The 12,894-nt window shown below is 38.1% G+C and overlaps 1 protein-coding gene across 4 annotated transcripts in view; it reads right to left on the bottom strand.

Annotated features, from left to right (window-relative positions):
- RPAP2 (RNA polymerase II associated protein 2) overlaps positions 1-12,894 on the bottom strand; it is a 75,059-nt gene that overhangs the window by 20,645 nt on the left and 41,520 nt on the right. For 2 of the 4 annotated variants that reach the window (XR_012646548.1, XM_075002432.1), the window contains exon 11: positions 11,653-11,721. The exons of 1 other annotated variant lie outside the window; for it this stretch is intronic. Coding sequence is in view for 1 of the 3 variants with exons in the window: in XM_075002432.1 (XP_074858533.1) it covers positions 11,653-11,721 (69 nt within the window). In the remaining 2 variants the exon portion in view is untranslated. Of the gene's footprint in view, positions 1-2,136; positions 2,228-11,652; positions 11,722-12,894 lie in introns of all 4 variants that reach the window. One more of the 4 variants, XR_012646549.1, reaches the window with a different exon arrangement.

The following is a 12,894-nucleotide window of genomic DNA, read 5'->3' as shown; positions in this document are numbered from 1 at the left end:
GTCCCACATGAATGGATATGGTAGAAATCTGTTGCCACTGAATTCAAGGCAGCCAGGTTTTCACCCAGAATGCAGATAAATGGAAAAGATTTAGATAAAGGTGAAAGACAAACCACACAGAATTTAATGCAATAATCTGTGTATATGATATGCTCTGCTCAACAACACGTATGACACTGTTAATAAAAGTGTTTAACATAAACCAAAAAAGAAATTGATTTTCATCTGCTTTGCTCAATCAGCAACCCGTATTTCAATCAGAGATTTTTAACCAATTCATCAATGGTTTACAAGGAAGTCTCCTGAAACACTACACTGGGGTGTGCAAAGTGCAGGAGGGACAAGGGGCTCTCTCCGGTGGACGTGAAATTTCATAAAGGTGGCTCAGCACAGCTGGCTGGTGGATCTCAGGCTCATTCATCTCATTAAAATGTTGAAATATATTACTCTGTGTACGTATGTGTATTCATATTAATATACCATTTAATAACGTTTTTACTTTCTACATATTTTCTTACATGTGCCAAAAGAGGTTTTTTATATGAATGTAACCAAAATTGTAATCAGTTTGGATTACATTAGACAGGTTGGGAAGCCCCTGCTAATTGCAGGAATGAAAAGTGGGGCCAAATGTACAAAATTTGCTCACCCCTGCACTACACTATTTAAAAGATGTTTTACAAACTGGTTTAGTACAAAAAAGATTGTTACGCAGAAGAATAGTCCTGGGATTAGACCACAGAAGAGAGTTTTATTCTTAGCCGTGCAACAGCCTTTCTGAGTCACCAGCCAGTGCTTTGCTTCCCCTAATGCAATACAGTGATATTACTTTCCCAGCAAGGTAGTCGGGAAGCTGAAATTAACATGCGTGAAAATGATTTTCCATAATTCTTTTAGTTGTATATCATACTGGATCTCATTATATATATGACTATGTAGGGCAAATGTGTTAGGACAACCTGGGTCAGTCATTACCTAACGGGTTACAAAAATAGCTAATTTAAAAAAAAAAAAAAAAAAAAAAAAAAGACAGGTATTGACAGTAAGATTAACTTTTTTTTTAAAATTAGTAAAGAAGAGGGCTGTAAGCATGAAAAGCAGGGTATGCTGACTACACCTGGCCTTTTCTTTTTGCAAGATAGGGCTTCACTGTGTCAGCTACCAGCTGTTACAGATAACAGCTGTCCAGAGTACTTCCGTGAGGTGTTTTGTGTGTGTGTGTGTGTGTGTGTGTGTGTGTGTGTGTGTGTGTGTGTGTGTGTGTGTGTGTGTGTGTGTGTGAGAGAGAGAGAGAGAGAGAGAGAGAGAGAGAGAGAGAGAGAGAGAAGGGGAAATAAATCCAGAACTACCTTATACTCTTAACATCCAGAGAACAGCAACAAGCAGTCATTGAATGAAAGTTAATAACAGTCATAAAAAGAAGCTGCAGAATTTTATATTAATAGTAAAAAATGTGATACCAGTTATCACTTTTCATATACTATTTATCAATAAGGATTTTGCAAACAAAGTGAAATGTTAAATACAAAACCACATGAAAGATATGTTTAGAACTGCACCGCAATTCCCGAAAACAAAAATATAGTGAGTCAAATTTTACCCATGCATTCTCATTCATGTTGTGCACCGTGGGTGTACCATAAGACAGAATTTATGGTGCATGGATCAGCATAAATAAAATATAATGAACTAATGTGAAACTTGTTTGACATATTAAATGAACAAGAAAAGTTGTAGTTTGTAAAGCAACATGCATGTTTGTCACACTGTACAGAATAATATGTTAAAATACAAGTCTGTTCTGAGAAGTAACTGTAAATATGACATGTGCTACTACATAACACCTTGGCTCCCTGTGTATGGTCAGAGAGTACTATACTAACATTAATTAGTATTTAGTCCAGAGCCAGGGCCTGAGTCTCTGCAGTCTTTTATAGGCATTTAAAAGTGAGCAGAGTGAGTATTACCAATATTTGTTGTGGTGCAGTATCATTACTATAACATTCCCTCTGAATGTTTTCCTTGCTATGTATGTATAACCAATCCAGTTCCCACAGTAGTTGCCATAGGAAAAAAAAAACAAACAGGTTTCAGAATATTCAGCAGATACCAATGACAGATAAAACATTCCCATACTATTTGGCTGATTCTTGCTACTCCAGCAGCACAAATCATCTGGGAAGTCAGCTTAGCCAGGTGGCTCGAAAATCTCTTGTTTCACCATGGCCTGAAACAGAGCATTGGGGGAATCAGAAGGCCTCACGTCTCACTGCAGTATTGCCAACATCACACATTCAAAAATCATGAGACTGTATTAAAAATTAGGTTAAAAATAATTGGCTGGTTCAATTTATTTGCCTCCTGTGTGTTTTTTTTTTTTTGAGCCACTAGGGCTCATGTTTCAAACTTTCATTTGGAGCCATGAAGGTCAGAAACTATTTTATTTAAAGCTACAGTTCGCATCAAATCACATAACTCTAGAAGTTGTATCATTAAGACATCAGGTATCACCATGAGAGAGGTAGCCGTGTTAGTTTGTAGCTTCACAAATAACAAGGAGCATCCTAGAGGCTAACACATTTATATGCCCTGTGGCTCAGGCCAACCAGAAGACATGGTCCACTGTTTATAGTCATATATTAATCAGAACTATTTTAGGATATAATACCTAGATAACCATTAACCTCATTTTTTGTAATTAGTGTGGAAAATATGACTATACATGTATCAAAATAATGTAATATTTCATGGCATATAAAGCCATAAATGTATATTGGGAGCTGTTCTGAAAGGTTCTCACTGGGCTGGTTTATAATTAAGTAATGTGTTAGTTAAACCTCAAAAAAAGCAAGTATTAATTGTTTACTATAAATAATATTGCTTCTCAGAAATCTAGAGCTTTCTCCACATACAGATCATAAAGTCAGATCTAGTTTAAAGGATTCCATTTTTTGAAGTCACTCTCCTCTTCTTTTGATACCAACAGATCAAAACATACATCTTGTTCCTTATTCTCTTCTTCTCCCCTGACTTTGGCTTTCACTTTATTCCACCTCCTGTTCTCTGATCATCTCTTTATGAATCAAATGTCCTCCCCTCCAATAACTCCTTAAGTCTGACATTTATGATGCTTTCTTACACTGATCCCCTCACTCATCAGACCTTATGGGTTTTTCATACTTCTCAACTTACACTGGGTTGTATTAGGACTTGATCCTATAAACACACTTGAGTTTGTCCCATTGAAGTCACTGAGTCTATTCATATAAGTAAAGATAAGCACGAGTAAGTCTTGGTAAAACTACTAGGGCCTTGTAGTTTCAGAGCAAGGACCTTGTAAGTATTTGTAAAATGACAATCATCAGGAAAACAAAAATTGTACTTCAGTGGGCAACAGATCTTTCGGCTATTTCAATGGTTTGCACATAAATCCAAATATACTCTATAAATAAAATGGAAAGCCTCCTTCTTAAACATGAATGAATGTTCTACTGAAGTGTCTCTCCTTGCTATGGCTTGTCAGTACTCTATGTAAATACTATGGAAAAGCTCTGGTAAAGACTGATTAAAATATAGGTGTTACAGGTGGAAAAACTATAGTCTAATCCACCTAGGTAAACAACTCATCTGTACTTTATAACATTTATAAATGTACTCACGTGCATTCATTTAGTATGGAAACTACTTCCCATGAAATTGATTATGGTTTAGTTTTAGAATTTTCTAACACAATAATCTGATTATCCACTTTTCAGTCCAATATACAAACCAAACATTTGGAACAATGCAGCTGAGTAAAGAGAAGTCAGGAAAAGACCTGCTGCTACTAAATATGTCCAAATTTAAAAGAAGGATGTGAAAGATAAGCACATCTATATTTCTGATTAAATTGTTTGCAAAAGCACTGCTCTTCCAGGTCTGGCCTTCTGAAAGGAGATTTTCTTTAGAAAGAATTTCCTTGCATTGCTAATGCTGTTGCAGCACCAGTGGTGGTAGCAATGAGAGCATTAGTTTTAACATTCTCTGTCCTCTCCAATGATGGCCTTTTCAGCCATTTAATAATCTCCAGCAACTATCTTTGGACAATGAAGATGGACAATTATCCAGCTTTGCATATTCATTAACCATTATGTGTGTTTAGCTCGTGTCTTCAGGCCCCCATACCTGCTGGATGAATCTTAAGCTACATTTTATTCCAAGGCCATTTAAAAAAAACCAGAAAAATAAAAAGGAGATTTTATAGCTGTTTGTATTTGGAGACAAAGGGAAGAGTTTTCCTCCTGTTACTGCCCCCGTACACTGTTATAACAACACTGTTTACTATATTAGATCTGCATTTCTCAAATGATGTGCAGACAGAGAGCAAACCAGAATGCCAAGGATGAAGTGCTGGCCTTGTATATAGTCCCAGCTTAGCACCTCAGAGCGTACAGCGTGCACCTCTCTGGTCTGGCACCTTTGGGACTGCAGTGGGCCCGAACAAGGGATCTTGCCAGGGGAGGTTAATGCCCCCCATCCCTGACTGTCCCCTGCTGGTCCTCTGGCTGTGGATCCCTGTCCGTGGCTTGCCAATGCAGCCAGCCCACTGTCCTCAGCCCTCCAACTCTATGGGGCTGCTGGGTGATGCCAACACTCTGGCTCTACCCCTGCCCCTGCCCCCCGCAGGGTGCTGCTGCCTCTGACCTAGCCTTGGTGCCCTTCCCCCTCCTATGGGGCTGCCAGCTGACTGCCCTCCTGCCCTGGCTCGCTGAGCCAGTGACAGATGTTGCCAGACCAGAGTGTGCCAGTTTTAGGAGGTGCAAACTGTATTGAGTTTTACTTCTATCAGTAACAACAGAGAACCATAATGCCTGAACTGGTCATGCAGATCTTCCAAAGCTATCTGTTGCCTTAGACTTCCCCCCACCCCACACACCATAATTGTAGTGTTTTAACTATACCAGCATACAATCCCACTAGTGTCAATACAACTACACCAGTGCAGCTTATCACAGCTATAACTGAATCCTTTAGGGTTTGTTCTAGTACAACTATTTTAGTTTAGGGGGGAAAAAATCACAACCCTAACTGAAATAGTTATGCAAGTACTACGTGTCTGTGCAGGCCAAGCTTTCAGCAACCATTCTGAATTCTCTCAAGCATAGCTCTCAAAGACTCTTCCAGCCTGCTCCAGAAACAATGGGACTATTTGACACAGATTGATGCCCTGTGATATCTCACTCAAGTCAGTAGGATGGCACAGTGTGTCACCAATGACTTTGGGCCATTCTTTGGAAAGTTTGCTGAGTTAAAATTAAAGCTTTGAATGTGCAAGACTGTAATAAAAGAAAAAGATACAAGTTTATTTGTCTAACAGATGGCTTACGTCTCATGATAAAAATGTTTGCTTTTAATGTGTAAAGATTACCTATCAATACGGAAGCAGGTATATTTTCAAAGGGACATTTCCATCACAAATAAAGCTAGTGCTTTGTAATTCATGCTGTGATATATTTACAACCAGGTTTGCTCAGTGGGTGAGCCCAAAGTAATTTTAGAACCTAGACTTTATGTCTAAATCCTGTTGCTAAAAGCCCTACTGTATTGAGCTATTCAATATGCTGTATTATATGCAAATTCATCAGCATCTTGCTTTTTTTTTTTCAGACTCATCCAGATTACAGAGCAATTTTTCTTTCTTTCTTTACAAAAGTGCTGGAAGACATTCAGAGTCTTGTGGACGCTCACCTTTTTCATTTATTCTTTGGTTACTATGCACGCAAATGTGTGTGTGTGGAGGACTGAGAAGGAAATAAAACTAAGAAGTAGATACTAAATCAATTTTCAACACCTAAAAACTAAAGTTTCTGAAGTATTGACTCCTATGTATTTTATGAGTAAAGCTGTGCATCCAGAGTCCAACTGTGGCAAGAGATTCAGTGATGTGAATTGTGTTGACACAACTCTTTCCCCAACAGACAAAAGTCAACACGAAAAAACTATCTTCCGTAATGTGTGCCGTCCTTAGGAGAGGACCATAGTTGGAGTTGGTGTGAAAATCTCAGCTACGTTTTATTGATACAAAGGCCAGAAATGAGGTGGTGGGGGGAATCACAGTAGCTTCCTATCTGTATTTGTAGATTCAAAATAAAAGGTTGAGTGTGTGCGAATGAATGAAATGAAATGCAAGTTTCCATGAGGTTACTCCCTCCAGAAGGTCTAAAATGTGTTTATAACTTGGGGCCGGGGGGGGGGAGAGGGACGACAAACAGCATTTCTACTGATTTCTGTATTTTCCTCCTATCTAGAATTCTTTTCTTACTGGCATATAGGATGCGCAAAAAGAAGTGCAAAGTAAGGGCCAGATTGTGCCTGGATGCTCACAGGGCCAAGGACTTAGAAAACACTCCATTTCTTTGTGCACAATCCCCACACCCCATAAAATTGGGGTTGATAGCAGTTCTTACACTACCATGAATATCTAAACAGAAACCCAGGGACTCTTCCCCCCATAACAACCTCACATATGCAAGACACCTGAAAGGGAGCCATGACTCTAGTCTGATCCTACATGGAGCAGTGGATGGGGCTGATGTGCAAGACAGTGAATGCTCATCGCTTATGACAAGGACCTCTGGGAAACCTCGTATATTGGTGCCCCCTATTAGTGATGGGGCTGAAGACTATAATTTAGTCTTCAAATAGTGGTGGAATTTTTCACGCTCAGTAAGATGTGCAGATGGTAACTGCACTAGGCAATCACAAAATTATTGTACTGCATACGTTTTCCAAGTAATTTCTGAATGGTGCTAGGAAATGGTGCTCTTCCAGTGCTATACAGGAAAGAGTAGGTTTATACTACAAAGCTGAATAAGCAGAACTGAGTTTGCTAAAATGAGAGTGCTAAAACTTGCTGTTCAGCAGAAACCTTCATTTGTACTTTAACATTCATGATCTATTAACCAAAAACATGAGAAAAATAGAAAAAGTACAATCTTGCTTAGTGTAACTTGAATGAAACTTGGAGTCTTTACATTTTCTATTATAAAGTGGAATTTTGACTCAAAAATGACTGTAAAGGTGGCATTGTAAATCCACAACTGTCACAAACTCTAGATCACTGATACTCAAACCTCAATGATTTTACCCAAAAGAATCACAGTAGTGTGAAGTCTCCCCTACCCTTTTCTTTACTACCTACCTACCTCACAGCAAAATGACTGACCAAACATTCTACAGTGGTTAACAACATACAAAAAGCATCCCAGCTGTTTAATAAAATCAGAGTGTTTTTAATATCATGTGCTGCAAAGGCACATTAAAGATCCACTTGTGCTCTCAAGCTTCAGTTTGAGTGTCACTGCTCCACATCGAGATATGCTCATTTTACAAGTAAAATGAAGGTAATTCTAACTGCTAGTCCCACAAACACAGTTTGGGATTAGATAAATATTCATCTTGTATTCTGCCTGTAATAAAGCCTTTCTAGTAGAACAGTGAGCTACCTATTTTCCAGGTGACTCTCTCTAAGGTGTGTTGTCTCTCTTCAGATAAAAGTTTAATAACTAAAATGAACTTTTATTCCTAAACAAACCCGTTTGACAATACAGACATGACAGAAAGGAAGCAGATCTGTTGAAATAAGAATGATATTTTTACATTGCCACTTTGCCGAGTAAAGTCATATCCCATACAGGACTATTCAATTCCAACAGATCAAGAGTGAAACATTTAGTATAAACACACACAACAGAAACTTCTGAAAAGGAAATTCCTCTTGAAACAATTTACAGCAATTTCTTTATGTGTTTTCTTTTGAACAATAGTTATGCTATAAATATTGCTCGAAGTAAAAACAAGCACTTGTATCCCTGCACAGTCATCTCTGAGCCTAAACCTCCAGAGTACAGCTCCACATGACACATTTACCTAAAGTGGCTGCATTTGTCTAACGCAGGCTTTTGTTTAAACAAAATCAAAATGACCATGATCACTAAATACTGAGTCCTAATGCTTACCCACTAGTCCCATGGCTCTCAAGCTTTTAGAGGGGAAAAACTGCTGCATGGACTTCGCAGATGAAACTGACCACAGTTCACTGGAACCAGCCAGTTCAGATAAATAAAATGAAAGCAGACATTTCCTGAGAATATCTTGAAAGCTTTTCCATTAGACCGTATCAGGGGTATACACTTTCCCTACCTTCTGATCCTCTCTTTCTTCTAGTACTGTGTATATGTATATTTATCTGCTTCCTTTGATATTAAGCAAAGATCTTTGAAGGAAAGCTACATCTTCCAGTACTTGGTTTTACACTGCATTATAACACAGCTGTTACTACAAAAATCACATTTAAAATGGAATCATTCTACAAATGCTATGGCAAACCACCTCTACAGAGGTTACTACAACTCATGGGCAAGCAAATAATGCATTTGCTCTGTGCATCATTTTCAAGCTGTTCCTGCTTTCATGCTAGACTTAGATATTCTGATATAACTGGGTACAGCCTCTTTGACTGCCAAAGGGCAGACTAGGAAAGCACTGTATATAATATGCAAAGTGAGAATGTACTCAACAGATAGAAGGAAATGCCTCAGGCTAGATTTTCATTAAGTGTTCAGATTCTTTTTTGATATCATGATCATTTGGACTGTGTTACTTTGGATGTTGCCTGGACAAGTAGCTCTACTACCTTAATACCCTATATTTTATATAGAAAGAAAACCTATGTATTACTCACAATTTACTAAGGAGACGAAAGACACTTTTGTGCCATGATAACACACATTTTTAAGCAGTAACCAGGTCCTGTTAAATTTGAGCATCACTAATGGGAACAGTAATCTCGGCCAGCAGCAAAGCCGGGAGTTCAGAGACAAAAAAGGATCCAGGACATTTGGAAAATGCACTGTTTTTCTCAATATCATTCTGCAGCACGACACCCATACGTGACAAGACAGTGATGAGCCATGGTATCGGTGTCTAAGGAGAGGTGTGCAAGAGAAGGTGTGCACAGTTTCTACCTTTTAAAAAACGCTGGTTTTGGTCCTCACATCAGAGGGAGCTACTTGACTGTCATGTCTCCTTGAATTGGAAAATGAATCAGGTGGTTTATTATGATATGTAGTCTTCAAATCCTGTTGCTCACTTCTTCATTCTAGCCCAGGTTCTTATCCCCTCTGATCCAGCGAGTTATTTGAATACTAGGAGCTTCTGTCGTATCAGCTTTCAGCCAAGCTGGGGAAATGGGCAATTAGCTTATTTTCAAGTTGTTGCTTATGCTACCCCATTGCTTGACACTAGCAATAATACAGCTACCACCTGTCCCTGGGGCCAGATCATGCCCTGTTGATACTTGCAGACACAGAAGAGACCCTCCATGTACAGATCCCCCTTTATCAAAAAGTTAATTCAGCAAAAAGTTTTTCTGTAGAGCCCCTCCATGCAATTGAATACTTGTTAAGGAGCAGGAAGAACAGCACTATTGGGGAGCTGGATTGGGAGTGTCGATCTGAATGTTCCAGGCCTCCACCAGACTTCCCAGAGTTCCACAGGGATTTCCAAAAAGCCATGGAACTGAAAGCTTTTATTTCCAGAAGTGGATCAATACACTCCCTCCAGATTGATGAAATTTTACAAGGAATCCTCCAGTTTTCTTCTTCTCTCTGCACTCATGTCTCCACAAAAGGAGGTAACTGGGCTACTGTTTAGACTCCCAAGACCCTTGCTTGTGTAATAAACCTTGTGTTCACTTCAGCACGCATGGAATCTAATGGAACTTTTATCCTTGTTCTTACTGGAATAAGCTTAAGAATGTTTTCAAGTCTCCACTATTTTCTGGCCCAATTCTGATAACTTGGTCTCAGGACTGAACCCTTACAAAAGAGAAGTAAGATAGCTCCTATTCTAAGGCCATGACTACTTAAAAAACACGTCCGGCTATTACTGCATCTTTAGCTTGACTACATGTTAAAGCAAACGTAAAATAGCAATTTCATTTGTGAACATGTATAGCTCATTATTAAATGTGTAGGAGATGAAAAAGGTATATATTTTACTTGTGAAGAAAAGTAATCATTTCACTAAATGTAATGAAACTGCCTGAAAAATTCATAAGATCTGTTTCACAAATTACCAATTCAACCATAAGAGTATATAGTAAAAATGACAAAAGAGTTGTTCTTACAGTTGATAAAAAATTTATACCAAGGCATTCAAGTAAAGTTACTTTCTGTGTTCTGATTTAATGAATCATTTGAGCAGTATCTGGCTAGGTGACACAGATGTAGGGCTCGCTGAAGCCTAATCTAATGCTTACTGGTGTAGCCTTCCTTGGGACAGTAATGCCAAAACAATGTGTCAGACTGAAGTAATATCAAAGAAAGTAAATGCAGTACTGGGGATGCTATGAGGTTGGGCCACAACACTTCTTGACCTGTGAATGTCTGGTAAGTACTTCTCTGTCCTACAGGCTCCAGTGACCCAGCAAGCCCAAAAGAAGAAGCATCAGTGCAGTAATAAACAGTCGCTGCAATAAGATTTTTGCAATCTTGTAATTCAAGCTGAAAGACATACAAAGATTGCTTGATGGTTTTAACCCTATTGAAAGGCAGAGTCTGACACTGTGTGAAACCACCAGTGATTTCTTAAAAGGTGAACTAATGTTAAATGTTTAATATGAATTTGTGAAAACAACTGCCTATTTTAGGGTGCAGCTTACATTCTGCCTTCATTTAACTTTAAACCTGCAAATTAATTTTGAGAATAAAAATAGAGACAGTTACTTTGTGTGTGTGTACACGTGTGTGTAGATACACACACACACACACACACACACACACACACACACACACACATTATATATATATATATGTAATTATCACATGCAAGATAAAATGAGATAGGAGTCTAGACATTTTAATATCAACATTTTATATAAAAAAACTATTCTAAGTATATTCAAATGCAAAAAGGGGACATTTAATTAAATTTCCCAGTCCAAATGAGTGAGTAAGTTATGGCTGCAAAAGGAGAATACTTCTATCTCGACACATAACAGCTTGCTCAACAGTGCATTGAAGAGTAATTCAAGTACATAATGTCTAACATACTGCATATTTTAAAGATAAAAAAGATAAATTCCTGATGTTGAAAGATGAATTTGTTAGGAAAGGCAAAAACACCCTAACATGACTATAAAATATAAAACATCCTTAAGTATTTTCCACTATGTTTTCTTTCATTCTAAAAGTTTTCCAAAACAGCTTGCTTGTGAACATATAACATCTATTATAACACATAAAGGAAATTTTTCATAAATTCACAACTTATAACTAAATCAAAATACAACAAACCCTCTGCTGAAAACTACTTGATCAAAGAGAAAATAAATATTTTGTAGAGATGAATAAAAAGAGAAGTGTTGCTTTTAAGAAAAACACACTACCACTGACTTGTGGTCCGTAGGATTTTATATATTTAAAGCAATCTGTAACCATTTTTTTAAAAAAGCCCCTCTGTTGGATTTACGTGAATATACTTGTGTATAGTGCTCATTATAAGTAATAATCAAATGTAAAGAAAACACCTTCGTATAATTTTTCTAATTCTTAGAAATAGGTCACATCTTGATAAATGTCATATGCTATTTAGAATAATTGGAGTACTTACACTGATAACAACACAACAGCAATTAGAGTCCATTCCGGCATTTTGTGAATAATATTTGTATTTGTTAACCTGAAAAATAATAAATGCAGTGTCAAAACTTGTATTATTTTAAAAACACAGATAACAGACCACTTGTAATCTACTACTAAGCAAGAATAATGGGCTAAATTTTAAGGCCAGATCCTGTGAAGTGCTGAGTACCTACAAGACAGACGGAATTGTGCGCAACTTTATTAATACTGGAGTATCCTTTCAAAAAAAGATTTTCAACCTCCTTCCTATTCATCGGCACGCACAAAGAGATCAGGTTTTGGTCCCTGTTACAGCAGTGTTAAAGTAGAATAAGTCTGTGTAATTTCTCCAGATTTACACAGCAATATTCTGCAATACCTAGGTATTTTAATTGTTTTTGTTGCCCTCTTATATGAGCACTTCACAGCATGAATGCCCTCTCTTTCTTTTCTTCCTCTGTTGGAATAGCTTGAAAGGTAGCAGAATTCCCCCTACTACTCTTTCATGCATGAGTGGTCTGAGAGGGGGAAAAAATAAAGCTAAGAAAAAGAATGAGGATTTGTATTTAGTTCAGAGTTCAGTGATGTTCCAGGGTCATTCTTACTTCCATACAGAGAGAGATCAGAAGCTTAGGTCTGTCTCCTGTACTCCATGTCTCCCTCTAACAAGCCAACTTCATGTTTCATGGCTAGAGTAGCTTTGGATAGAGGTAATGGTTACAAAGGGATATAGAGGTTCCCACATAGCTAAGGCCTAATCACTTGGTGATATCTGAATATCAGGACAGTGTCTTTGTATGCTACTCTGTTCAACGAAGAGCAACTGCAGAGAACAGAATACAGGAATGATGCGTGGCACCAAGGCCCTCATTATTACATAAATGGACTACTGGATTTAGCCCCAAATTAAGTTGTAGGTGGCTTAGCTTCATCCCTTGATATCACACAGCTTCAACAAATCAAGCCTGGAGGTCACAATACATTACCATGGCCAGATCTGGTGTTATTGGCTGGGAGACAGTCTTATGAAAAGCCACAGATGGTAGTAGGTGTGGCTATGTGGGCATGGAAAGCTATGGACACTTTGAGAGATGGTATTCAAAGTGCTTCTTTTTCCTGTCAGCATCCCTTCTTTCTTAACTGGATGGTGATCTTTCAATCTGTATTGTCACAGCAGCTGACCCAGTGGCTTCACCCAGATGACTAAGATAGAGGACATGGCCTCATGGGA

This window comes from Carettochelys insculpta, chromosome 9, assembly GCF_033958435.1.
Source record: "Carettochelys insculpta isolate YL-2023 chromosome 9, ASM3395843v1, whole genome shotgun sequence".
NCBI classification, from domain to species: Eukaryota; Metazoa; Chordata; order Testudines; family Carettochelyidae; genus Carettochelys; species Carettochelys insculpta.
This window is presented reverse-complemented; position numbering and strand designations above follow the sequence as displayed.